Source organism: Phodopus roborovskii, unplaced genomic scaffold (genome assembly GCF_943737965.1).
Source record: "Phodopus roborovskii unplaced genomic scaffold, PHOROB, whole genome shotgun sequence".
Taxonomy (NCBI): Eukaryota; Metazoa; Chordata; class Mammalia; order Rodentia; family Cricetidae; genus Phodopus; species Phodopus roborovskii.
Window position 1 is genome coordinate 28,322,378 of NW_026126571.1, and position 27,972 is coordinate 28,350,349.

A 27,972-nucleotide genomic window follows, 5' to 3' on the forward strand; every position below is an offset into this window, starting at 1 on the left:
TGATGAGGGATCTCCTGTGGGGTAAACATCAGGCAATAGGAAGGAAGATCTGTTTATTCACAGTCACTTTCTGATGGTGGATGGTCTGGGTTGGTTCTATTATCTTGAAAGGCAGTGATTGCTCTGGGTGGAAAATCAGGTTGCCTGTTCCTAAGAAGGTTTGCTACAATTTCTTCCTCTTCATGTAAGTTATAGTCATCATCCATTCATCTATCAATGGGAGATTAATATTTACTTCAAGTCAGCTAATAATTCTTACTAATGGGTCTGGAAATAAATATATAGGTAAGCATAACCTTGGGTATTACTCAAATCAAGTAGCAATAACCTAGGAATCTGAGGACTTATGCCATTTTAAGAGAGTTTGAGGGCTCATGGGGCTCACAGAGAAGGAAGCAGCAGTCATGAAGCCTGTGTGAGTCTGTGCTAATGGAGTTAACTCTGTGTTTTTATAGGACTCCTAACAGTAGTAGTGGGAATGTCTGACTCTTTTGTCTGCTCTTGGGACCCTTTTCCTCCTGCTGGGTTGCCTTGCCCAACCCTGATATGTGGGTTTGTACCTAGTCTTACTGTATCTTATTTTGCTGTATTCAGGCTCTGAGAGGCCCACTCTTTTCTGAAGGAGGAGTGGATCTAGGGGATAGGGAAGGTGGGGGGGGGTCTAGGAGGAGCAGAGGGAGGGGATCAAGATATATTGTATAAGAGAAGAATACATTTTTAAAACTAGAGAGACTTTGATATTTTATATTCATTGTGATGAGACTCTTAAAATGAACATCACATATTTGGGGTCAACTGGATGGGACAGCCAAGTCCCATCATTGAATCTTAGTTCCTGAGTTTGTGTTCTCAAGGGCCATAATTGTTGGGGGGCCAGAGAGAAGACTAGAAGGGAACTACCTGTCAAAGAAGTGCTTCTTCCGAGAAGAGTAATGATACTATGCTATATTGCTCCAAAGGAGGCTCCTTAGTGGTTCAATAAAGAGCAGTCCTGGGAAACAGAGTCTTGACAATGGCAGCAAGGACGCTAGGAACATGAGGGCATGGCAGGAAACTTGACACTGGCAATTTCAGTAAAACATAAGGACTGCAAACTGAGCATTTTTTTTACATCTGTTTGTTTATTGTGTGTGTACAGGTATGCATGTCATTGAGCATGTGCTGAGGCACATGTGGAGGTTGGGACAACTTGCAGAAGTCAGTTCTTTCCTTCCATCATGTGATCCCTGGAATTGAACTCAGGTCACCAGACTTGGCTGCAAGCTCCTTTACCCACTGAGCCAGCCTGATGGTTGAACAGCATTGTTTTCACATATGAATGCAGAAAAAAGTCCCGAAGGAAATGCCAGCTTTAAATTTCATAAATGTGTGAACAAAAATAAATGACACCAGCTGGGTGTGGCGGCACACACCTTCAATCCCAGCACTAGGGAGGCAGAGACAGGCAGACATCTGTGAGTTTGCAGGCAGCCTGCTCTACAGAGTTAGTTCCAGGACAGCCAAAGATACACAGAGAAACCCTATCTCAAAAAATAAAAGTAAAACTAAAAAAAGAAAATAAATGACTCCAAAGCCAAGGGATCTTTGCCTGCAAGGCTGGTAAGGCTGGTTTTGTATTGACTGACAGAACAGACTTCCACCACAGCTAAAGAAAGCCCTACATACAAATCACAAGAGTAGCAATGACAGAGCAAAACTGAGAGAGGGGAAGGGAGAGGGGGAGAGGAAGAGGGTAGAAATAACCTTCACAGACTGAGGATGTTAAACAAATCTCATTTCACACTCAATACGGAAAACCTGAAGGCATTTTTAATGACCCTTCTAAGTTTCTTTCCCTGTTGCTATGGTAATATGCCCTTACAAAAGCAACTCTAGGGAGAAAGGGTTTATTTCAGCTCACATTTCTAGGGGACAGTTCATTAAGGTGGTCACATTGCATGCACAGTAAGGACACAGAGAGTGATGGATGCATGTTGCTGCTCAGCTCCTTTTCTCTACTTACTCAGTCTGGGATCCTGGCCAGGGGAATCATACCATCCATGGGTGGCAGGTCTTCCCATCTCAGTTAAAGCAACCAGGATAACTGCCTCCACTCTCCACAGCCAGAGACATGTTTCCCAGGTTATATCAGATTGTGTCAATTTGACACCAATGGTCACTATCACATATAAAGTAAGGGTTCCCAATTATTATTTATGCCTTTTCAGTACAGTGCTGGAAACTTGAGAGGGAACAGTAGGGTAAAAAAAAAAAAAAAAAGAAAAAGAAAAGAGAAGAGAATGAAAAGGGAAGAGTTTGTTGTCTTTTGGAGAGAATGTGGCTGCAGAATCCTAATCTAAAGGAATACATGGACAAGAGAGTAGAATGGCATGCTGCCATTGAGGTTACAGGATGGTAAATCAGAATGAAATGTCAAGGGTAGCAAGTAACTAGCATACACAAATGAGAAATACTTTTAATTAAGTTAATTACAAATTATCCAAGGAACATGCTGAAGAATAAAGTTAAATCAAAAATTTGCAATCAAGTTATGGAAAACTCTAGTGAAAGACATTCATTAAAAAGTAACTGAGACCAGAGAGATGGTTAAGAAAGCTTACTGCTCTTGCAGAAAACAAGGGTTCAGTTCCCAGTTTCAGGGTACCAGCACCCTCTTCTGGTCTCTAAGGACACTGAACACATGTAGCACACATAAACTCAGGGAGGTACATTAACACATACAAATGAATAAAATCTTTATAAAAAAGTAAGTAAATTTGGAACCACACCACACACTGGCTAGTTCAGTAGCCAAAACTTGTAAATCCTCCTTCAATTTGTGTATGAATTTGATGAAATAAATGCTGGTTTTCTAAGTGGTTTTTTAAAGGAACTAAACAAGATTACTGTAATTTATATGTGTGTGGTGTATGTGTGTTAGAAAGATGCATGCATGTACACATGTATATGAAGTGTCAGAGACAGCCACAGTCCTTGCCAAACATGTTTGGGGAACTAACAGTAGATAGTTTCTTGTCTATGATAAGGCTATGATAATTAAGAATGTGTGGTTTTGTTACCACCACAGTGTAGTAGGCTACAACAGTCTGTCCTCTTGCCCCCTCCAGCTGTTGAAAAGCAGAGGTGGCTCTGAAGAGAGAGGGAAGGAGATTGTCAATCAATGGTTCTGTCAGTCAAGTACTTGCTCTTATGGAGAAGGAAAGTGAAGGTGCTTCATATCAGATCCCCAAACCAATTTCAGGTGAATCAAGGATTTGACTGTGAGAGGTGAAATTATGGAAATGTTAGAGGCCAATAAAGGGGAATCTCAGTCCTCAAGATAAAGAAAGGGCTTTTGTTAAGAAGACATGAAATATGCAAACCATAAAGAAATGTATTTCATTGAAATGAACATAGTTCACTATCCAAGTAAAGGAAAAGCAACTATGTCGGTTTATAAATCAGTAACTGACAAGGAGTCAGAATCCCACATACACAAAGAAACCATGTACTCATACACATGCACTCAAAGGTTACCAATGTCACAAGACAAATACATGCAAAAATATAGGAATGCTGTTCATGGAAGATGTAATATAAATAGGAAATGTACCAATGGGGAGATGTCCAACCTCACTTGCAATCAAAGATATGTGAGGTCAAGTCTACAGAAACTGGTACACCCCATGCTAGGAAGCACAAGTGAAATGTACCCAGGCCAGTAAAAGATTTAAAAAACAATAAATGAGCTGGAAAGGTGGCCCAGCAGTAAACAGCTCTGTTTTAGAGGACCCAGGTTCTGTCCCTAGCACCAAAATGATGGCTTACTGTTTGTAACGCAAATTTCAGTGGATCTTATGCCCTTCTCTGGCCTTCACAGGCACAAGTATATACATACATCATACATGCATACATACATTATACAGATAAAGCATTCGTAAGTACAGATAAATAAATCTTTAAAAAAATGAAATGCCTTGCATATCCACAACCAGGAAAAGGGAATAATGACTAACACATAGCCCTGAAAAACAGTCATGACAGCTATATGTACTCACATTCATGAAAGCCTGAATGCAAACACAAAGCCACAAGGTAACAATCCCATGTAGTAAAGTATTTTCATAAAGTTGGAACATACTGGGACAATGTAAATGCTTGTGGTGGAGGAGGGGACAGAACAGGTGACAATGCAAGTCCTGAAGAATCTGGGTAATGTTCTTATTCCATGCTGAGTGGTGGGGATACGAGCACCCACGTGACAATTCAGTAACATAAACTACACCTGAAAATAAGAACAGTGACACGTGGATTCATTTTTTTTAATGGGAGGCTACCTCTGGGAAGAGACACATAGGGCCTTATGTATTCTGACAGGGCTCCCACACCATGCAAGATGAATGTGCCTCGTGCTATGTGATCTAATGATCCCTCTCTCCAAGAACAGAAACTTGATTTCATTTGGGGTTCAGTTCTGGTTTGGGGTTTGGCAGCTCATGCAAAGCCTGCAACCTGCAAAGATGTCGGCTCAGTGGATGATTCACCTACTTTTAGAATGCCCAGAGTGTGGGAAAATAAGGGCATCCAACTAGTGACAGCAGAGGGCATTCTGGGAGGTATCTAGATTCTGTGTATTATAGATGGCTTGTGTAGACATGACTATAGATGTCAGTATCCACAGTAATAATCTTTATGTCTGCAGAACAAGATTTCTAGACATTAGGTCAGTTGGCTTTGAGAGAAGTGGTGGACTCCCAGAGTGGTGTAAAGTAAGGCTTTACCTGGGCTGCTGCTCCTAAGCCATCACTCTGTGGCTATGGGGACATTCATCTGTTTGATGAACATGCTTTATGACTGCAAAGTAGAGGCTTTGTGTGCAAAAAGGAAAATATATGAAAAACACCTTATATAGTGACCAAAACATTAGAGACGTGAATAAAAGACCACTACAGTAGGCATTAAATCTTAACCTGCCCAGCACACGGGGCTGACCCAATGACCCACACACTAAGTGCTTCTATTGGGGCAGTCTGCTCTTCGGTACTTCATTATAGGTTCTACTGGAGAAAAAAACTACGCTAAAATGATTGTGGGAATGTTTGGACTGGTAATTTCAAACAGAACACACTCTTGTCAGTAGCCTAGAGGCTCAAGACACACTCTTATGAGTCACATGTTTTGTCATAGTCCTGGGGTCATTATTCAGAAGCACTGGGGTTTATTGAGAGGTCACTCGTGTCTGGTTCTGTGCAGACATCCATCCATATACAACTGTTCAAGGTGACCTTGGACCAGAGGCATTTGGAGAACTTGAACATATACTGAGGAACACACTCCTTCTTGGTTCCAGAAAAGCAGACCTCTGGGCACTTGGCCATGGTGAGAGGACACATGCAAGCTGTAGTGATCTTGAAGGACACTCTCGGCTGTGTCCAGCCACCAGACCTTTTGTTTTAGGAAGTGTGCAAGGCTGCTGAGCACTTGGTTAGGAAAGTTAGGGTTATTGGAAGGAAAGATTTATGGTATCTACTGTTTTTACCAGGAAATTGCAATCAGCATGTTTCCCCACCACAGGACATAAGAAGCAGCTGAATGGATGCTGACCAACTTCGTGCTGTGATCACAGACTCAAACATGACCCTGCTAGGGCAGTGTACAATGCAACAATGAGGCTTTCTATTACTTTCGTCAGCTTAGAAGAGATAAGCGACTTTCCCACTACCCGATTTGTTCTTTTGTTAATCTGAGCCTTTGGTTAAGGAGCTGTCAGAGGGAGCCAATTCTGCAATGTGGGAACACACAGGGAAGTTAGAAGACAGAATTCACTGAACAAACCCCATTGTGGACTCTGTTCTCTGGTGGTTAGTTGAAACAGAGGGAGGTGACTTCAGAGGACATTCTAATATGATACAACTTCTGTTAGCAATTACATCTAGCTTGCTAACTTTAAAAAAGTGTGAGTTTGTATGGATATGGAGAAGTCAGCTTAATTAAATAAATACATTTGCCTGCATATGCATTTGCTAGTTCCTGGAATTCAGCTGAGTCTGACTTCGAACATGATAATATGGGTAATGGTGATTTGCTGATTTTTAGGGAGAAGAAGTTATAATATAATTCATGGCTTAAGATGAAAGGTGAGATAACTTTCTCAATAATTTGGAAAAAATAAGCTTAAAGGAAGAGGTAGTTACATTTTGCCTTAGGTAAGTAGCATGCCTCAGCTTTGGCATTGTTCAGCATCTACCTTACTGCCAGCCATCTTTTCCTCAAGGGTTGAGAAGTGACAGTTCTTTGACATCTGATGGGGAGGGGACAGGAAGAAGTAATTGGAGAAGCAACATGGTGGGGTTGATAAAGGCAATGGTCCCTTATGGTAAAGAGCAGCAGCCTGCCTGAGCCCAATTCAGAGATGCTGATAACATCCCTGAAGGATGCTAACAGTGCTTTGAACAGGAGGAATAATAGATGAAAGTATTTGAGGTGAGAAGGTGTGAGGTTTGGGGAACTACATACTGCTCATCATCAGTGGGACCCATCCTGGGAGGGAAGGTCAGCTGAGGAGGTCAGAGAACAGTTAGGGGCAAGGAAGAGGCTTGCACAGCCTGCTGAGGAATATAGGCTGTGTCCTACAGGTGGTGTCCAATAATAGAAGTATTATGCACAGAAAAGTATGAAATACAATACACAACTTGACTACTGCAAAGTGGACTGACCTGGGAAACTAAAATGAGACATCAATTGTGGATGTCCAGAGAGGTCATGATGGCAAAAACCAAAAGCATTCAGATAAGTAATCAGGTTTACAACTCAAAGAACAAACAAACCAGTATCATCAGTTCCTTCATTTGCTGACCATTCTATAGGGTGGAAATAGCAGAATTAAATTTGCATTAAAACCCCTACATTCTCAAAGAAATAAAACTTGTTCTGCCATTAAAATAGTCTCCCTGGTTATTTGTGCTTAGACCTGTCACTCATAGAAAAATGAGATGCCCATGCCTCCTGTGAACCTCAAGGGCTGTAAGAAACACCATATCATAGAGCAGAGACATGGTATACAGAGGTCCTTCAAAAGACTGAAGCAGAGACTCCACTCCCACAGAGACCCTCCCCCACAGAGGTCCCTCCCCCACAAAGACCCCTCCTCCACAGAGACTCCTCCCCCACAGACTCTACTCCACAGAGATTTCTACCCACAGAGGCCCCTCCTCCATAAAGACCCCTCCCCCACAGAGACTCCACCCCACATAGCCCCTCCCCCAGAGACTCCATTCCCACAGAGGCCCCTCCCCCACAGAGACTGCTCCCCCACAGAGACTCCACCCCACAGAGCCCCTCCCCCCTCAGAGGCTCCTCCCCCATATAGACCCCTCCCCACAGAGACTGCTCCCCCACAGAGATACCTCCCCTACAGTCAGTTCTTCATTCTCTTTGACTACCCCAATTAGGTCAATTCTGGAGTCATATGTACAATTGCTGCCAATATTTTCCATTCTGACTCAAGCCTGTCCTCTATTTAACAATGTAAAGATAACCCCCAGGACATCACCCCCAAGGTGGTTAGCATGGGTGTTAGTAGGGGACATGGATTCCTAAGGTCTGACTCTTTCATTTCCCATGACATTATGAACAAGTCTCTCATTCCTTGAGACAGAGTAGGGCTGAATTACTCTGGGAATCCAACCAGCTCTGACCTTTTGGTCTGTTCAGTTAAGCTTATCCCTGACAAGTCTCAACAATGACAACTTATATCCTTATTTTAAGGTCTTTCATAGCAGAGTAAACATTTCAAGGAAAAAAACAAAAAAACCAGCAGAAGATTCCAGCACCCTTCCGTGGGGTTGCTCACTGTATGAGCCACTGAGTTAATTAACCATCAGACAAGTTGTTAAATCTAAAATCTTTTCAGTAATAACATCAAGCTTTTCCAATTTCCATGAATTCTGGAACTTATACAATAAATTTGACATTTAATTTTACTTTCACTACAGGATATCATTCATTTAGCAAGTATCTGTTGAGAGCCCACATTCTGCTCCACACTGAGCAGTGGGCCGTGGAAGCCACAAACGCGATGGAAAACAACCTTCGTCCTTGAACAGCTCACATTTGATCTGAGAAATAAAGTTATTCAAAAGCGAAAAGTGGGATAATAGAACAAAGAAGCCTATGATTAGGTGCCTCGGTATGTGGGACCGGTGATCTTCAGCATCTCAGAGGGAGAAAAGGTCATGATCGCGCACTGTAGATGAAGAGATGGAGCCATTTTCCAATTAGGAAACAATTTGGGGATTTCACGGGACCACTCCTAAGAGTCTTTTGTGCACACAGAGCAGTTTCAGCAGCATGGGGGCAGACAGCAGCCCACTCCAGGCCACAGGAAACATCTCCAGGCCTTCTGCATCTATCTGCATGCTCCCTGGCTGCAGACACAGCTGTGGACATATACAAAGGTGATTTTAGTTCCTGCCTTGCTACATTATGTCTAGACTGTCCTTGATGTAGAGCTCTTGTCCTGCTTCTAACCTCTGTCTGACAGATGATCATGAAACTACCTAGCCTAGTATTGCCAAGGCTAATGTGGAGACCATTACAAATTTGAAGTCTCATGAGAAATTGCACACCGTTCCAGTCACAAATGCATCAAGGAAGCTCTGACGAGGATGGGGATCATGCAACGAGGTCAGGCCCTGTTTGCAATGCTTACATGCATTTATTCCTAATTTCCTTTCATTAAGTATGGGTTCCACTGGCTTGCTGGCCTATTCCTTTTTGTACTTCTCCAGCCTTCCCTCCTGCTGTTCTAGCCTCTGGTAATGGTGCTTCTGCTCTATGTTTCATTGAGGTTAGCCTTTTGAGTTGTGACCCGTGAGTGGGGTCCTGTGGTTCTTGTCTTTCTATGTCTTGCTTATTTCACTTAACATCATGTTTCTGCTCTTGACCATGTTGGCACAAATGGCAGGCTTTCATGTTTTCTGTTGCATATACATACATAGTGCATTTCCATTCCCATTCATCCATTATAGGCTGACTTTGGGTTGCAGATACTTCTTCAACACATGAGCATCGTCTCTGATACATGCCTGGCAGTGGGAGTGCTGGATCATGTGTGATAGCTCTCCACTCGGTTTTCTGGAGCCACTGTGCTATTTTGCAAGAGGCTGGATTTACATCCTCACCAGCTCTCGCTACGTTCTGTCCTTTTGATGACAGCCACTTCAGTGCAGAGAGGCGCTACCTCCTTACTGGTTTCTGATTTTAGGTGGCTTTTGTGCCCACAGAGGCCAGAAGAAGGCATATGATGCCTTGGAACTGGAGTTCCAATCGTGAGCCACCATGTTGGTGCTTGGAACTGAACTTGGGTTCTCCAAAAGAATAAGTCAGTGCTCTTAACCATGGAATCATCTCTCCAGCCTTTTTTAAACATTTTTTTTCTTTATATACCAGTGGATCATGCTGATAAATCTAGTCCCATTATCTGTTTTAAATCAGATTATTTATATTTTTACTATTGAGATCCTTATTTGTTCTGGATATTAACCCCCTTTAGGATGTATAATTTGGAAGTTTTTTTTTTCATGCCAGAGTCTGTCTCTTCCAATTATAACTTTTAATGCTTGTGTGATAGCTCTTCCAAACCATGGTTAGGGTTAGAGTCAGGGTCAGGTTAGAGATCAGGGTCTCTGTCAGGATCAAGGTCTGTGTCAGGATCAGGATCAAGATTAGGGTCTGTGTCAGGATCAGGATTAGGATCAGGGTCATGGTCAGGGTTAACATTAAGGTTATAGTAAGGGATAATAGTAGGGCTAAAGTCAGGGTTCAGAATAGGGTTAGGGTTAAGCTTAGGATTAGGGCTAGAGTTCAATTAGGGTTAATATGAGGGTCATGGTTAGGTCAAGGCTAGTGTTACTATTATGGTCTGGGTCAGGTTTCCCCAAATGGCCCTGATAACCTGGACTCTCCAATCCTTAGAAACTGGATGATGGCAGTACTTACGTGTTGAGCTTGGCTCTCTCAGCACAGGTGTGTTTTAAGGCTCCCATTGCATCTTACGTCTTTTAATGAATGATTTTCTCTTAGGTTCTTCTATTGTCATGGGATGACAGGGGTTAAAATCTGCACATTTTCACCTTCTCTATAATCTCACAGTGATAAATTTGCTTTCATATTTTTAATTTCTTCAGAGAGGTGGAAAGTAGTATGAGTGCACTTCCTGAATCTTTAATAATTGAGTCCAACCTCTCCCATTCCCTTAACCATGATCCTGGCAGGGGCTCCTCTATCCATTCAGGCCAATTGCCAAGAGCTTGCCTTATTTACTTGAGTGCAAGTGGATATTAAAGTGATTTGGCCCCATACAGCTGCAAAGTATGACAGACGTGTTACACTGAAGGGGACCCTTGGTAAAGCTCATTAATCACTTACTAAACCGCCTCCACCCTTATTTGAGAACACAGAAGGCGAGTTCCAAGCCTGCAATATTAATTTCTTGGCTACTTTCATGAATTCAGGGCCCATGATAAGTGTTTTTATAATGAATACCAAATTAACCCAAACTGATTAGCGTTTATAAGTTATTAATGTGATGTCACTTTGGTCTGGTCTTCTTTGCACACACAATGTTTCATTAACTACTTTCTTCTTGCTGGAAAGATCAATCTTTCTCTCATCACTGCACTTGTCAATTTCAGTACAACGTTCTCTGCCCCTTCTTAGCATAGGCAGTGAGTGACACTGCCCTTGGGCAAGTTGCATCCTGGGCAGGGAGCCTTCATCACTCAGTTCTTGTGTCCAGTGAGGACTTTGGGGGCTCAGTGACATGGCTACCTGGGATTATATGGGTTTATATGGCTCTTGGGGGCCAGATGACCATGAACCTCAGTGGGGCTTAGTGGAATGGCTGGAGTAGGTGGTATGGCTGGGTGATATGGGTAGTGAAGCTCTTGGGGGCTGATTGGCATGGTTTTTCTGGGGATTTGGTGACATGGATCTTTGGATACTGGGTGGCATGGCTATTGGGTACTGGGAGGTATATCTTTAGGAATAGGAGCATAATCGTCATCTGATAATATCTTCTTAAAGGCTTAGATACCAACTTATGGGGAGCTAAAGACTCAGCGGAAGCCAAATTGACATAGTGTTTCCTGAATCTTAACCTTGCTCCCCAGAGCTAGAGAAGGGCAGAGCGTGCAGCTTGGGAGGGTCACCCACAATCCACTAGTGTGTCACCTAGTCCACTGGACACCCACAGAAACTGTTCTTCAAGGAAGCTGCCTTCCCTTCCAGACACCAAACTTCCCATTGATAATGCACACATTGCTTCCCTCCCTTTCTATATCTCCTTAATGTTACAGCAACATGGCAATCACAATTTGTTGGGTTCATTCCTTACCCCACGATGACTTTAAATAAAGAACTTGATAGGCACAGTGACTCATCCACTGTCATGAGAACTTCTGCACTGTCCATGGAGATGACAGTAGGGAAAGGTTGGGGTCCAGTTCCAGGTGAGGAATCTGAGGCTGGGGGTGGGGGTGGGGTTGCATCTTAAAGTCACACTGTCACCTAAGTGCCAGACTAAGATCTGAACCTGTCCTTTCCACTCTAAAGCTCTTCTTAGCAATAAGTTTTGCAAAATCATAACCAACAAGGTACTTTTCTTCCCCCCTAAGCCTCTAGTTCAGCCATGCCAATAGTCTCGAGAGGTGCTCTGTGACAAACTCTCGGAATTCCTGATGCACCTTCTGGATTCAAAAGCGTCTTTCTTCCTGGTCCCTATTGTTTCCCTTCCAGCTTGGTAGAGGCCTCCTACCTACCCTTGACCTGGGTATGTGTGGTGGCTCAAGGCAGAGTCAACAGCTGTTGAGCCCTTCTGTCTGATCTTGGCTATACAAGAGGAAGGTGGTGTCCCTTTCCCCAGGCCCTGATCTGCTCCATGGCTGCAGGACAGAAGCTCCATTCTCAGGGCTGGATCCTCTCACACTATTACTATTCACAGGCCATTCTGGTGTTTTGGGGGCACCTCATCCCTGATTGCAGTGGTGCTATGCTGACATGGATCTCATAACTCTAATGGAACGTCCTAACAGTTTTCAAGGCAGAGACCTAAAGAACACACAGTGAATCAGGGTGGGCGTGAAAAACTTTCAGCTTAGGTTTTTCTGAATCCTTCACTGGACTCACAGAAAATGAGTCAACACACTGTCTAGGGGAGGAGTCATGGGCCTATGCACTAATGGGAGGGACACAGTGAGTTTCCCAACTCCCTTCAGCTGTTACTGGCAGAAGAGACAAACAATCATAGGATGGACTTGCCTGAAGAGTCATTATCACCTGCTCATGGCTCTGAAGACATCTGCCACTAAGGAAGGGGAGGTCACAACATGGGGCTGTGTAGAGAATATAGGTGGGAAAGGGGAGGGAGGAAAAGGGGCTGAGAAGTCATGATTACAATGACCCATTTGGGACAGGAGGTCAGATCTCAGGCGAAGACAGGACTCGCTGCCGAGCTGAACTGATCTGATGAAGCAGGCAGTATGAGACCCAGACCCGGCAGTCTGCTCCCACAGTTGTATACTGCTTCATTGAGGCATCAGGACATAAGGTTAAAAGTGAAAAGGTCACACATACAGAGCAACTGCCAGCCTCCTAAGCTCTTGTGTGGTGGTCTGAATGACAACGGTCCCCATAGGCTCATATATTTGAATGCCTGGTCCACAGTTAGTGGAACTATTTGGGAAGGATTAGGAGGCATGGCCTTATTAGTGGAAGAGGGCCCCTGAGGTGAAGTTTCAAAGGCACATGCCATTTTCAGTCAGTTCCTCTGCCTTGTGCTTGTGGATCAGATGTTAGCTCTAAGTTCTTTCCCAGCACCATGCTCATTTGCTTACTGCCATGATGGTCATGAGGCTTAAGCAAGCTACCAATTAAATGTTTATTTTTACAAGTTGCCTTGCTTGTAGTGTCCCTTTAAAGCAATAGAATAGTAACTAAGACTATCATGGAAGCATTCTTGGAATGGATAGATGTAACAGTAGGTTGGGGACCATTTTAAGGGATGAGAGACTGATGGAGAGAGAACAGTGAATATAGTGGCTGAGAACCCAAGAGTGCTCAGGGAAACCATGCATTCTGTTAGAGGGAGAGGCCAGTGGGAAAAAAGAGGCCATCTTTCTCCCAAGCTCCCAGAACCCAACAGTGTCTGGAAGGGCTTGGAATGGGAGCAAATGAGTTCATTAAAGAATAACAGAAGTGTGCGCACTGGCACTCCACTGGCAGCTAACTGGACAGCCACAGTAGTCCTCAGCCATAGTGGCCTTTCCCCAGAGTTCTAGCAGAAGGGAGGACACTTGGGAACACAGCACATCTCTGCCTTGACATCCTACCAAGAGAGTTGCTATCCTAACCCTTCAAAAACACAAACTGATCTGAGTGATGATTCCTGACTCCCTGGGCCCATGGCCTTTCCAGGAAAACCATTTTAAGGTCTAAACAACCACGTAATCCGTGGAGTGCTTCATCATCGAGTCTAGCTTAAATCCCCTAACTTCTTAGCTGTCTTCTCCTGTTTTAGAACAGTCACCTGATGCTCATGGTTAAGAGCAAGATCCTCCTCTTCTCAGATGGAAGCAAGACCTTTGAACCTCTTCCTTGAACACCCCACCCCCATATGCTGTGTTCACCTGCTCCTTGGAGTGTGCAGCCTCTGAGGCCTTCTCCCACCACCCACGGGCTTCCTGGTCAACTTCACTGGTTTCATTTTTCACATCCTGAGCTATTGAAGATTTCCCAGAGGCCTTATTAAATGCTCTTTTCAAAGCTGCTCATTTATCACTGTCGAGGTGGCAAGCCAACCTGAGAGGAGCCGTCTCTTGGTCTCTGATCTTGAGAGCCCTAGCAGAGTCCAGTCCTGAATCCTCAATTTTGTCTAACACTGTTGTGCCGTGTCTCTGCAAAAATTTCCCTTCATTCTTCAGTCCCCAGGAAGAAAGCTCCCTTCCACACTCCACCCCACCCCCACCCTCAGCTACTTTATACAAACTCCCCACGCTCCGGCACTGACCAGATCACAGCAGGAAGCAGCCTGGACTCCAGCTGTGCATTCTAAGAGGAAGGAAACCACTGTCCTGCTTCCAGCCTGTCCGCTTTTATTAAATGGCTCTAGCAAAAACAAAATCTAGGGGAACAAAAAGCTATTCCTATGCCAGTTGATTTGACCTGTGCAGGGAGCACAGATATAACCTCTCACTTGGGAGGTGGGGCCTGCAGAACATCAGAGTTCTCCTGAGAAGCCCCGGGCTCCTCAGTCAAGCAAGGGTTCACTGAAGAACAGAAAAGATGGACCTTGTGAAATTCCACACTTGCTATATCTCTGCCTGAGCACCATAGTGTCCCTGTGAGCCCTGATTAATTTGGCCAAACTCAGACTCATTCTCCTACATCTTCAGCTTTGACAACTTTTTTTTTTTTTTTTTTTTGAAGAACATGGATCCTTGCAACACTAACTCAGCAAACAGGAGCTGGTGTTGCAGAAGGAGGGGCCCCTGGGGCAGATGTCTCTCCTCTCCTCTCCTGACCCCTCCCATCCCGTCCCCTCCTCGTTTTCTTCCCCATCCCTAAGATAGGTCTCACATTGTAGCCCAAACTGGGCTGGAGATTATTTATAGCCCAGGCTGGTTTCTGTAATCCTTCTGCCTCAGCCTTCTGAATTCCTGAATGCTAGGATTATAGGTGTGAGCTATCCTGCCTGGCTCCTCTCTGTGCTGTGATGGGGCCTAGGGCCTTGGCCATCCATGCAAGTGTACTTGTGGACCACAGGATGTAAAAGTCCAGTATAGCTGACTACAAGTGAGAGCGGTCAACCAGAGGCACATGGAGTATAGGTTGGGATGAGTAGAAAGACTGCTCATATTCCTATGAGTGGCTAGGCTCCACTCCATAGGCACAGCTCAGCGCCCTGAACGGCGGTGCTGTGGGGCTCTGAAAGCTCCTTGGTGGAGCTGACTGCAGCTGTGTTCTCTGCTCCCCAAGGAGATTCAGTCATTGCAGCATGACTCGTTATCATTAGAGCAGATTTACTGCAGGGAGCAATATTTACCTTTAAAAATAAAACGGCGAGGAGGGATTTGTTGCCTGTCACTTAATAGATTAATGTTCACAAGGCTCCTGATTGCAACCTTCCTTTGCAGACAGATACACAGCTCAGGGCCTGACTATGCTCAGGGTGGTAGCCCTGTTGGGAGGAGACTCTCATGTGTGACACACGGTGGGTCAGGGTAATCCTCCTGGTCTGTAAGCTTTATCATAACTTGACAATACATGCTCATTTCTACATTGTCTACAACAGACAGAGAGAAGTAGTTGGAGCAGAAACCGCAAGGCCTCCCTGCGTGGCCCCAAGAATTACAGGACTTTGTTGATTTCCAGCATATAGGACTCATTCCCCACTACAAGTGACACTGTTTCTTAGAGTCAGTACATAGACCTATAGTGAGAGTTTCTGAGTTAACATAAGTTTAAACTCAAGGATTCAATGAGCCCGTCGGTTCACAGCACTACACCAAAATGTCAGTAATGAGTACTTAACTGGATACCGAGTTCCTTGAAACAGAAAGGGAGTACGATTTCCCTCACTGTGTGTGCTGAACACATAGTCCTAGATCCCAGCTAGTTACTACCATCTGATTATGCAATGCTTAGTGCTTAGGACCACACACATATATTAATGAGCTAATTAAGCGTTCAGATTTTCCAACACCAGTAAATTTTGACTGATCATCAGGAGCTCTTTGCTTTATGCTTTTATGCTCAAATAGTGAGGAGAGACCCACCTGCACCCTACATGGCATTACGTGTGACAAAAGAAATTCCCCACAGTGAAATGTGGGACCTTACAAAGTGTTCCTGACAGAGCATCTGCATTGGAGAAGTCACATCAGGGAAGCTGTCACAATCAGACCTGTTCTTTTGCTGTTAGTTGCTCTTTAAGAGGCCTAGCAAGGTTGTTTTGTCATCCTCTGGCTTCACTCCTATGCAATGGCTTTGGACAGGGAAGTGTCTGACCTAATGAGAAGCCAGGAGAGTCATCTACAGACTCCAAATGCTGCTGGATGGGATTCTAGAGCGTGGGCCATCTCCTCCACTGTCAGAGGGTTGCTCATTGCTAACCATGGCTTGATAAGGAGCAGGTGGCTTGTCAGGCACACAGAGATCTCAGCACGAAACCAAGTAGTGTTGTCTTTTCCCCAGCAACAGAAAAGAAAGAACTCAGGTTCCACCCCCACTGCTGGACCTGGGTCTGGGTCTGGGTGCCAGGCTGGGCACACTGGGCTGTTAACCAACCAGTAGTTAGTGCAGTGGCCACTTCTACTGAAGGTTTAAAATCATTTTATAAATAAACTTGTTTTTAAAGATTTTATTTGTGTCTGTGTATACCACATGCGTAGGTGCCTGTGGAAGCCAGAAGAGGGTGTCAGGTCCCCAGAGCTGGAGTTACTTGCAATTGTGAGCTGCCTGACATGGGTGCAGGAAACCAGACTCATGTCTTCAGAAGAGCAGCAAGTGCTCTTAACTGCTTAGCTATCTCGTCAGCCACACTGATCAGTCAGCCTTTAAAGATGTAGGTGCCCAAACACTCTGCAGGCTTCAGGACAAAGTCACAGGTGCTTTCTGTGACTGTACTAAGGGATTGTCACCCTCTACCTTGGGCATCCCATTCAATGGCTCTTCCAAATGCTACATTGATTTTGGCCCCTTAGGCCCACTGAAATTTCCGGTTGGCTAGACACTTGAGGAATTGTTAGGATTCTTCTGTGGCCCAATGTTTTTGCCTTTTGTAAATTAACTCAAGAGAATGGAATTGAGGTGCAACCAAGAAAATATCTGCGACCAGATGGAAGAAAACTGGTGACTGAGACACAGCCATGAGTGGCCATGGTCAGCTAGTGATGCTTTCTGGGCTGGGTACATTCACCAAGGCTGTTCATTGTAGGCCTTTTTTCACTACACTCTCTGTGATAGTTACCCCTGATTAGCAACTTGACAGGATCTAGATCCACAGGGAAACCTCACCTCTGGCATGTCTGTATGAGTTTCTAGACTAGGTTACTTGAAATGGAAAGGCCCATCTTGAGTGTGGACGGTTCCTTTTAAAAAGAGGAAAGCGAGCTGAACGTCACTCCTTATCACTCTCTGCTTCCTTACTGAGGATGCAATGTGACCAGTTGCCTCATGCTGCTGAAGCCATCCCTTCTCCATCACAAGTGACAGGACTTGCTCCTCCTTTGAGTTGCTTTATCAGGTATTTTGTAATAACAATAAGGAAAGTAACCTATACACCATCCTTATAACTCACAGGGCTTTAAATGTCTCAGTTTTGCCTATTTGGGTCCATGAAGACCTTTGATGTCAAACTGTCAAGGCTATATGTGTTCTGGAGGCTTCCCCATGTTGACACGGCTTCACAATGATGAACAGACCCACTTCCTCCATAGACCTCCAGGGATGAGGGTGACTTTCAGAACAACGTTTAACAATGTGCAGCACACTGATGATTCACATGGAGTCCTCTGAGGACCTTCATCTACACACATGGTTATAGGGGCCACCACTCTAAACACACTGGATATGAAAACTAAGAATGCATTATGGTTTGGGTATACTCTGGTCTCTGGGATGTATGTGCTGAGAGCTGAGTCCCTACATAGTGTAGTGGCATCATCGAGGGATGCTGATGTCATTCATGGAATAATCCATCGACAAATTCATAGCCAGATGCATCAAGTAGTAGGTGTGGGCTGGTTGGAGGAACTGGTTCTCTAGAGGCATGTCACTGAAGGGTGCATCTCACCAGGGTGCCACTCCATCCCTCAGCTCCTCCATAAGGTGGCCAGTTCTGCTCTGCCACACACCACTGTGTTTCTGTTTCCCCATGAGCCTAGAAATGAAGGGACCAGCTAACCATGGAGAGAAAGTTTTGAAATCCTGAGCCCAGAGGAGCTCATTCCTGGTTAAGATGTTTTACAAGATGCTTTGTCATAGTTAAGTGCATTATGCTTGTGTGTGTGTGTGTGTGTGTGTGTGTGTGTGTGTGTGTGTGTATGTGGTGGGTGTGTGTGCTTGTCTGTATACATACATATGGGGGTCAGAGGTTGAGGTTAGTTGTTTTTTTTTTTTTTTTTTTTTTTTTTTCTTCCTTCTTCTTCTTTTGAGTCAGGCTCTCTTGCTGAACCTAGAGCACTCCATTTCAGCTAGACTGGCTAGCCCAGGAGTCGTCACACTCTGCCTGCTTCCATGCCCAGTGTTGGGATATAGACACACATTGCTACACTTGTCTTTTTCGCAGGTGTGGCAGTCCTGACTTAATCCTCACGTTTGCATTGCAAGTACCTTACACATTAAACCCATCTCCCCCCCCCCACCATGGTTCATTTGTTTTTAAAAATGAGGATCCTCTATCTGAAAAAGAAACAATGATTTTATATAATCAGATACTTTGGTGCATTTATCTAAAATGTAAGCACACACAGACACACCCAAGATGTTCAGTGATAAACAGTTTAGAAAACATAAACTTAGTAAAGACAAAATAGGGCTGCCGAGCCTGGCTTGCTTACCAGTTGCTGGCCTTTTGGGCCCCACCCTGCATACTGAAGCTTTGCATTGCTGACTTCTGGTGGGTCTAGACTCTGCGGGTCCCTGAGGAAATAGACAAACAGAAACAAAGCACAATGTTGGGAGCCAAGAATATACTGTGTCCACTTATCCTCTGATGGAGCCTTACTCTTTCCGTTTCTTAGTTATTGAACAATATGTCTCACTCAGCTTCCACAGGCTTTCTGCAGATGTACATAATTTATGTGAAGCTGAAACACGTCCACTGCTACTTAATCCAAATGGTAAATATTCATCAGGAGAAAACATGCAGAGAACTATATAGATCAATTTTTAAAATGTCCAGGGCAGTTAAAATTAAACGAAACCCACAGCCAAGCAGCAATAAATCCCACGCCCGATGTCTTCATCGTTGGCTCTCCTCACAGATAATTCTTTTCTAAGTATGAAGCCAGGTCATGCTGACCTTCCAAAGCCAGTGGCCTCAGGATAAATTGTATTCTCTCACAGATACAGAGAATGAGAAAGGGAGAGGACTCAGGAGGGAGAGAGGGGGAAGAACTAAAAGATGTTTTTCCTGTCCAACATTTTTTACCTTTTTCATTCCTTTTTATTTTGGGTACTTTCCAATTGTGTCTACATGGGAGCCAGCTTGTAGATACGCACACGTGTAAAGTGTGTATGTATGTATACATGCTCAGGTGCATGCACACATATGCATGTGGGAGCCAAAGGTTGATGTTGGATGTCTTTCTCAGTCTCCATCCTAGTTTTTGAGTCAGGGTCTCAGTAAGCCCAAACCTTGCCAATTTGGCTAGCCTGGCTGGCATTTAACCTCTAGGGATCCTGTCATCCCAATGCTGGGATCGCAGGTACATGTAGTTAGTTTTCACATGGGTGCTGTATATACAAATTCCTTAATTTTCATTCTTAATTTACAGAGATGGGAAATACCTTAACAAATACTGCCTACATATTCAAATGTCCTAATAAGTAAAAGCCATGGTAAAGCACCATGAAGACTCCACAGGTAGAAAGAACAGTCATCATGGTTTTTTGAGGGTACCATCTCACCTGCAGAATGGCTTCTACATTCTGGGGGAGCAGGTTGGCCAGGGGAGCACCTGCACTGATGTCATAGCTCCTACACTGAAGGCAGAGCCATCAAAGCATTTGCTCATGAAGAGAGAGGATAGGCAAATTGCCACCTATCCCCTGTGGGAAAGAAGTCACTGAGTTTTAGAGACTTCACAAAGGGGGAAAGGGCGAGAGAGAAGAAATATGAACCAGGCCTTTAAGTGATCAGGGCTTCAAACACACAAAACAATCTAGAATAATTTGGACAACACTGAAAGAATCAAGACAGACAAAACAGGAAGGAATAGAGACGGAGAGATGGAGAGGTGAGATTTCCCAGTGCCTCAGGCAGATGTGAAGACAGGCGAAAAGAAGTCAGATATGGGGTGTGGCAGCTGGGAAGTAGAGAAGCTAGGAGAGATGGGGGGGTCTGGACATTGCATATCACAGATGGGTTTTTAATAAACTTCAATCCCCCCCCCCGTGTGTGTGTGTGTGTGTGTGTGTGTGTGTGTTTGCGTGTGCACGCGCGCCCATGTGCGTGCATGCACAGAAGCCAGAGGAGGGCATTGGATCCCCTGGAGTTTGAGTCACTAGTAGCTGTGGGCTTCTATAGAACCATACTCTGGCCCCCTAAAGAGGAGCCTGTGCTCTTAATTTCACTCACTGCTCTGGCATCTCTCCAGCCCAGAGAGTAGGTTTTATATGGAAAACCATTATAAAAAAGGCTGTGTGAGGTGATGGGTATGCTAGTGAGTTTAAGTAATCAGTCTGCAGTGTACTCACAAATCAAAAAATCATCTAAATATCCTAAAACACATATTTACTGTTTGTTAGTTTAACCCGTCTGTCTCCTCTAAAATACTATGCTATACAACAAGTATAATGAGGCCATGAAAAAGAACAAAGTTTTCCATAAACTACAATGGAGTGATTCGTGATGGCTGACAAAAGTCTCAGGAGAGTATTGCAGTCTACTAGCTGTAATGTCTTATAGGAATTTAAGAACATATACAGGCATGAAGCCATTTATAAAAAAGAAGCACATGCATCTGAAGCCAATCAGGCTGGTGAGCCATGGGGCTGGGTGGGACTGGCGGAAGGAAGCCTGGGGTGAAGGAGAGTGGCATTTCTTGGAGCTCATGGTTTTGAACCAAATCAACTGAGACACAGGTGTCCCCTCAGAAAGTGGAGGCATGACCTCCTTCATCTAAGAATGCTGTGAAAACCAAGAGCCTCTTAACATCTCATACTCATTTAACTCAATCCAGTGACTCCCCAAAATGAGTTGCCTATTGGGGTTGCAGCAATCCATCCAGGAATTCCTCAAGGGGAGGAAGCCAGGAAGTGGTGGTATCCCATCATTAACAGCACAGAGCTTGAGCTGATAGAGTAACAGCCCACACACCTTTTCCTCAAGTGTGAATTGGGAATATTAATGCTCACCTGATGGATAACATCCAGCAATACATTGTACGTGGGGCCAGGCAGCACTGGGCTCCTGTGGCCATGTTCCACAGATGCCAGCTTAATCCTTGATAAACTGACAGGTAATTAATTTGGCCATGCATTATAATGCACATGTGTGTCCTTAGCTGTTCATTTAATTAGTTGGACCAGTGGGTTGAGTACTGATAAAGTGTTATTGTAATGACTATCTATAAAAAGTTGTTAAAATGGCCAATCATTTATCAGACATAAAGACATGTATGCTCTGTGGGACTCAGCAGTGAGAGCAAATCAGTGACTCCCTAAGGGCGCAGGTGACAGGAAACTGGGCTTAGGGTCACCACCCCATCACCCACACTTGCTACGAAGAATTAAATCTCTAATTTTACACTGGATTCCATGGCAACAGATGGTTTTTCTTTCTAGTGAAAAGAAGTCTTTAGGGTGACACACTCAATGCCCCTCCACTGTGTCCTTGATTAGTGAATATTCTGCATGATGATGGTCTTTATACAGTCTTATCCTGCCCAGCCTTACAAACACAAGGTTTCCACTGAATCTGTCCCAAGCATCCACATAATGGACCATGGAGGACCACTGAAGAGCTTTATGGAACTACTGTGTGTGTGTGTGTGTGTGTGTGTGTGTGTGTGTGTGTGTGAGAGAGAGAGAGAGAGAGAGAGAGAGAGAGAGAGAGAGAGAGAGAGAGAGAGACTCAGTTGGCCACTGACCATTGTCATAGCCTTCTGGTGAGTCCTGAATTCTCAGTTTCATTCCACTCCATCTCTGTCTTCTCTGGGTATGGCAGGCAGATGGCCCTGTGCTCACCTCCAGGAAAAACCTACCACTCTTCTGTGTAAGCTGAGGGCAGGGTGCTGCACCCAAACAGGACTCTTCTGCTAAGCAGGTGGGCAGAATACAAGGTCAGATGCACCTGCGTCTGAGGTTCCCAGTGCCTAGTCCTAGTCCTGTTCCTCACCTGGGTCCCTTGGCAGCTAAGACACATGGTATGGCCTGGAGACTCTTTCTCCACAGCCTTCTGGTTCCACCTTTTTCTTTACAGACAACATCCCCGAACCCCCTGCCTTCTCACTCTCAGCGTATTGAAGACCCCACTGGCTTTTCAGGACGGCACACCTTCTCAAGACATATCATCAGTCCCTCAGCATCAGGACAGCAACCTTTTTTTTTTTTTGTCTGAAGAATGCATCAATCTCCAAGGCTCCAGCCTGGAGCCAGGACTATTCTATTTTCCTTTGCACTTCGTTTCTGGGAAAACTTTATTATTACTGTGCTTTAAATCATTCTAAGTGCTCACAAGAAATGACAATAATGTGCCCACATTATTAATATCTTGTCTACATTTTTATATTTGTCATTATCAATTTATGCTACCTCTCACTGAATCCCATGGTTGACTCTGGGGCTTGTTGGCTACTGTGTGTGTCCTGTGGGTTTAGACAAGTACATTCTGCCTCACATCACTGTGTCAGCATCACAGGGAGTTTCACTGACTGCTCCTGTCTTTTCAGCTCCTGGTTCTGCCTGATCTAGAAGGTCCAACAACTGCAGTCTCTTTAGACTGGCCTCTTCTTTGAAGATGATGAGCTCAAGCTCTTAGGTTTGGTCTGTTTCCAGGACTACACTCACTCTCACGGCCCTCTCTCTTCATGTTCCTAACCATCCAGAGTCCCTGAACCAACTAGACAAGACAGTGCATGGAAGCACTTCATCTGACCAGGACCCACCCACATCGAAGCTTTGCTGGTCTTCTTATCCACACACTTTTCTGTAAATGTTCCCCCATCATGGTTAACTGGGGCTGAGGAGATACCTCAGTTGGTAAAGTGCCTGATGCATAAGTCTGAGTACCTGAGTCCAGCTCCCCAGCATCTATGTAGAAGTGGGGTGTGGAGGCACCTATCTGTGCTTCAATCATCAGGGAGGAAGGAACAAGAGGATCTCTGGGGCTTGTTGGCTAGCCAGTGAGGTGCAGGTTCAGTGTGAGACTGACTCAAAACGACACAAAACTCGAGAGGATTTAGGTCCCTTTGTCACACAGTAGACTGCAGCAGTAACCTCTGATGTATACCCAAGGTATCACTTGTGCATCTAACTTGTGGCCTATGGGCCTCATGCAAGCAGGGGCAGCTATGAATATAGTCCAACATAGAATTCATAAACTTACTTAAAACATTATTAACATTTATTTATATTGTGTTTTATAGCTTGATTATTTGGTTGAGTATGGACTTTATAGATGACAATGATAACATCATGTCCTAGTGTTAAAATATTGGGCATGCCTGTCAGTCCAGCCCACGGTCTCTACCTTGTACTGGGTTATTCTTAAGTTCTTAGTGTATATGCATGAGGGAAGGGACACAAAGGGACTTGCTGATTAATTTGGGGGCTGTCTAGTGCCCTCCCCCACCCCTCCTACTTTATCTTTCTTTACTCATTTATTCTAAAGAATGTGTATCGGGCTCTGTGATGAATCATCTCTGGGTAGAGATGGATTGCTGAAAAAATGATTAAGGAAGAATAAAATGATCTGGGCTTCACATAGCTCAAAATAATCACAAGATCCATTCTGATTTTGCTTATTTGAGCAATAAACAAAACAGGGCATAAATCATACTGGATTCTGAAGAGTGAATTAGCGCTCAGCCAAGTTTGCTCATTTATCTTCCAAAGCTATTTTGAGGGATTGAAAAGCTTCCCCAACAGCAATGGCATTTGTGAGGAAGAAAAGCTAAAACTAAATCATAAAATATCTAGCATTTTCAATGTCAAATATTGTGAGTTTTCTCAAGTCTTCTAATATGCGTAACACGGTTGGAGACACCAAAAGATATATGTTCAGGCCTATGTAAGTACTATTCATAGTAGGTGCACACTGATTACAAATGCACAGTAGGTCAGTAAGGGGCAAATTAGTAACCTTCAGTTCCTGGGGGGGGTCAAGAATATCATTCATAATAGTTTAAACTCAGTGGCTAGATAGTCCTGTTGCCATTTTAATAAATTAGAAGTCATTCACTCCAGTTCCTGGGTTGGGAGTCCCATGCCATCAGTGCTTCCAAGGGGGCCGGCAGCTAAGTCCTGCTGGTGTTGTAACAGTACCCACCCTCACCCCCATCCCATGCAGGCCATGAACTCTGATCATGGAAGTGTGATGTGGCAGCTGGGATGAACTGCTCCTGAGGGACCCTATGTGCCTCATGGACACACTGCAATGTCACATGGAAAGAGTCCAGTCTGCCTTACTGGCCTCTATGTCCCCAGGTCAGTCCACCCTCAATCTACCCTGTTAAAGGAAGAAATGAGACAGGTCAGGGTGGGTTCAGGGTTGGTTGAACTATGAAACATTTTAGAGGAGATAAATTGTTCTGAAGCAGAGTGAGATAATGACACAAAGCTCTTCAAATATCCCACAAACCATGGAGCTGTGTATTTCAGATCTGTAAATTAAGGGTATGAGAAGGTTGTCTCAAAAGAGCTTGTCGAGGGAAGCTATCAGGAGGAAAGGAAGCCATGGTCCAGACCTTTCTCTTTCATAGGTCTCCAGGTGATCTTGAGTTGACCTCCAGTGCAGAAAAAGCTCTGCCTGAGCTGACAGGTGCCTGCCCTGCTGGAAAGCTTGAACAATCGACAAGAGGCATCACAGACAACCTAAGCACCCCATCCTTGTCTATCCACTACTCTGGGATCAGCTAAGGCCTGCCAACCCAGGCTCTCTCCTCAAACTCTGTCAACATAAGGGCCAACACTGGGCAAAATTAACAGGCTAGTTGTAGCTTTCTCTCTGCTCGGCCTCTAGCCCCCTCTCCTCTGAAAGAAGAACTCTGCATTCTCCTTTTCCTGTATAGCAGATCGTTCTCATGGTCTTATTCCTCCTGGGCCAGTTGTCTCCATGGAGCCATCTGGTCAGTGTGTCCAGCAACAGATCATCCTGTCAGGATGGGCAATGTGGGACTCTGTCACATGAGGCTGAAGCCGTGTTGGACTCGTGATGACCCAATTGCAACAGATTGTGCAGCCCTGGGCTGATGGCTTCATCTCTCTGAGAAACTGTCTGCTGCTAGAGGAGGGGAGGTTCCTTGCTGGTGACCGGGAAAGGAACAAGGTTCTTTGGGAGTCAGCTGACAGATGTGTCTGTTCTGCTGCTGGTTTCTTGCACATGATTCTCAGGTTCCTTGTTACCCCCACATAGCGTGGACAGGCTCATTGAGTATGCTGCAATGTACTGTTGCCATGTCAAGACTTGCCCTTTTGGAAAGTGAGGGTGGCTCAGGTACCTGGACAGCTCCTTTGTGAGCCTGGCCTCCTTCAGATGGAATGAGAGAGATGGGTTGCCTCACATCTATATAATTAAACTCAGATCTGCATTCCTTTAAGGGCTCTGTGTTTATCCTTCTGCACAAATCCACTTGGGAATGAATGATTACACAGCCTGCCCTGAGCTGGACACAGAAGGAAGGTAGAGAGTTCATCCCAGTATGGGTCACGAGACCAGACTGGAGCATGTGGAAGACAGGCAGCAACATCCTTTAGGATGCTGCTCACGTGGAATATCATCCAAAGAGGCCGCAGGGGCTCTGCTGTCTCCACATTTGGGGTCATTTCCTTTCATCCCTTCCCTTTACTGTTCTCTACCAACTGACAGTGTCTGATCCAATTTTGGACCTGTTTTTATTGGTCTAGAGAACAAATTTTCCAAATCCTTCACCTATGGTTATAGTTTTAGTTAACACGAGCCATGGAAAAGATGTATTGATGTCTGAGACCTGGCCTGGACAAAGAGGCAGCTTGGGCTCAGTGGCCCATTTAGACAGAGGAGACTGAGCACTGGCTGTGTGCTCATGGTGAACTCAGGAGCACAGGGAATAGGCCGAGGCTCCAAGTCTCATCAGACATGTATACAAACATCAACATAACAGATATGCATGTGTATGTCTTCATAATTATGGAGGTGGAGCTTGGAGTTTTGTGAGAGGTGCCACTCAGAGCTACTCTCATTATGTAAGGACAAAGGAAGACTTTTGAGAAATTATTTTAAGCCAGCTAAAATGTGTATACTGTTTTGTTCTATTGAAAGGACAAAGCAAGTCATGGTAGATTAAACTGCAGGAAATCACAGGGAAGCTAGCTCTATGAGACCTTGTGGAGTTTCAAGTAGGGAACTCAACATGAGGAATTAGGAAGCATATCAATGGTAAACAGTCTAGGAAAACAACATCCCTGGAGCCAAAGCTCCTGAGAGCTCACAGCCTTGCAAGAACTGTCTGTGTGACTGCTTCCCCCTCCCCTGAACCCCATCCAGAAGAACTTGATGGGAATGCTAGCCAATGGGTTTGAGGTCTGTGGAGGGGGAACTTCCTTGAGTGCTGGAATACTACCACAAATTCTTAGGACAGTTAGGTGAGTACAACTCCCCCCTAATCTGCCTGGCCATTCCTTCCCATTTCTAAAGGCAGAGCTGAGATTGAGCTCACTTGATCAGAGGCTTGTGATCAGACAAGGGCCGGAGACAGTCCTGTTATTGAGAGTATATGAGTGTCCTGACAAGGGTGTCTAGGGTGTGGACCAAGTCCAGGGGCTGCCAAGGTCACGGTATCGCCAGACTGCAGCCAGAGAGAGCCACAGAAGCCAGGGTGCCTCTGTGTCCTGCTTCAGTCCCGATACCCCTCTCCTTTATGCTACCCATCTGCAAATTGCTGAGGCCAGAGGCAGAGTCAGGCTGAGAATGATTAACACTGCTGGAATGATGTGGAGGGAAAAGTCCGTCCTTACAGACAGGAGCTGAGCCTCCGCAGGGCCAATCTGGGTGATGCCTGGCATGATGAGGCACGTGGCAAGTGTCCTTTCCTGACTCACACAGCCCCAGCTTTTGGTGGGGGGTAGTCATTAGCAGCTGATGATGCACAGGGCTGAGCTCAGCCAGCAGAGGAGGGGTGCTGGGGAAGGGATGGAAAAGAAGAGAGCAGAGCCCCACACCCCACGGGAGCAGAGAGAGTCGATTTAGAGTTGTTAGAGTGGTGAGGTCACAGGATGTAGCAGGGCAGGCTGATGGAGTCCAACACGATGAGGTGTTCGGTTCATTCTCTAGCCGCTGGCTTCTCTAGGCGTTTTATGCAGTGCTAGAGCAGTAGCGGTACCTTGCACAGCACTAGTACCTAGTGCATTACTAGTACCTGTATTTAGTGCACTATTTCTTTTCTTTTTCATCTTTAAAAAGATTTTTCTTATTTTACATATCGATCCCAGTTCCCTCTCCCTCTCATCTTCCTATGCCCCCCACAGAACCCCCCCATCCCATCCCTCATTCACTCCCCAGGGAGGGTAAGGCCTTCCATGGGAGACTATCATAATCTGTCATATCATTTGGGGTAGGGCCTAAGCCCTCCCCCATGTCTCTGGGCTAAGGGAGTATCCCTCCATGGGAAATGGGCTCCCAAAGTCCATTCCTGCACCAGAGATACATCCTGGTTCCATTGTCAGAGGTCCATAGACTGCCCAGGCCTCCCTGAGACACACATTCAGGGGGTTTGGGTTGGTCCTATTCTGGTTTCCCAGCTATCACTGGGGTCCATGAGCTCCCCCTAATTTAGGTCAGCTGTTTCTGTGGGTTTTTCCAGCCTGGTCTTGACCCTTTTGTCCCTCACCCCCCCCCCTCTGCAACTGGATTCCAGGAGTTTGGCTCAGTGCTTAGCTGTGGGTGTCTGCTTCTGCTTCCATCAGCTACTGGATGAAGGCTCTAGGATGGCATATAAGGTAGTCATCAATCTCATCGGGGAAGAGTGTTTAAGGTAGCCTCTCCACAGTTGCTTAGATTCTTAGTTGGGGTCA

At 45.0% G+C, this 27,972-nt stretch overlaps 1 protein-coding gene across 1 annotated transcript in view; it reads right to left on the minus strand.

Moving 5' to 3' along the window:
* Dpp6 (dipeptidyl peptidase like 6) overlaps positions 1-27,972 on the minus strand; it is a 640,714-nt gene that overhangs the window by 145,831 nt on the left and 466,911 nt on the right. Inside the window, exon 7 of the mRNA XM_051203163.1 lies at positions 18,597-18,678. Within this exon, the coding sequence (XP_051059120.1) occupies positions 18,597-18,678 (82 nt within the window). The remainder of the gene's footprint in view (positions 1-18,596; positions 18,679-27,972) is intronic.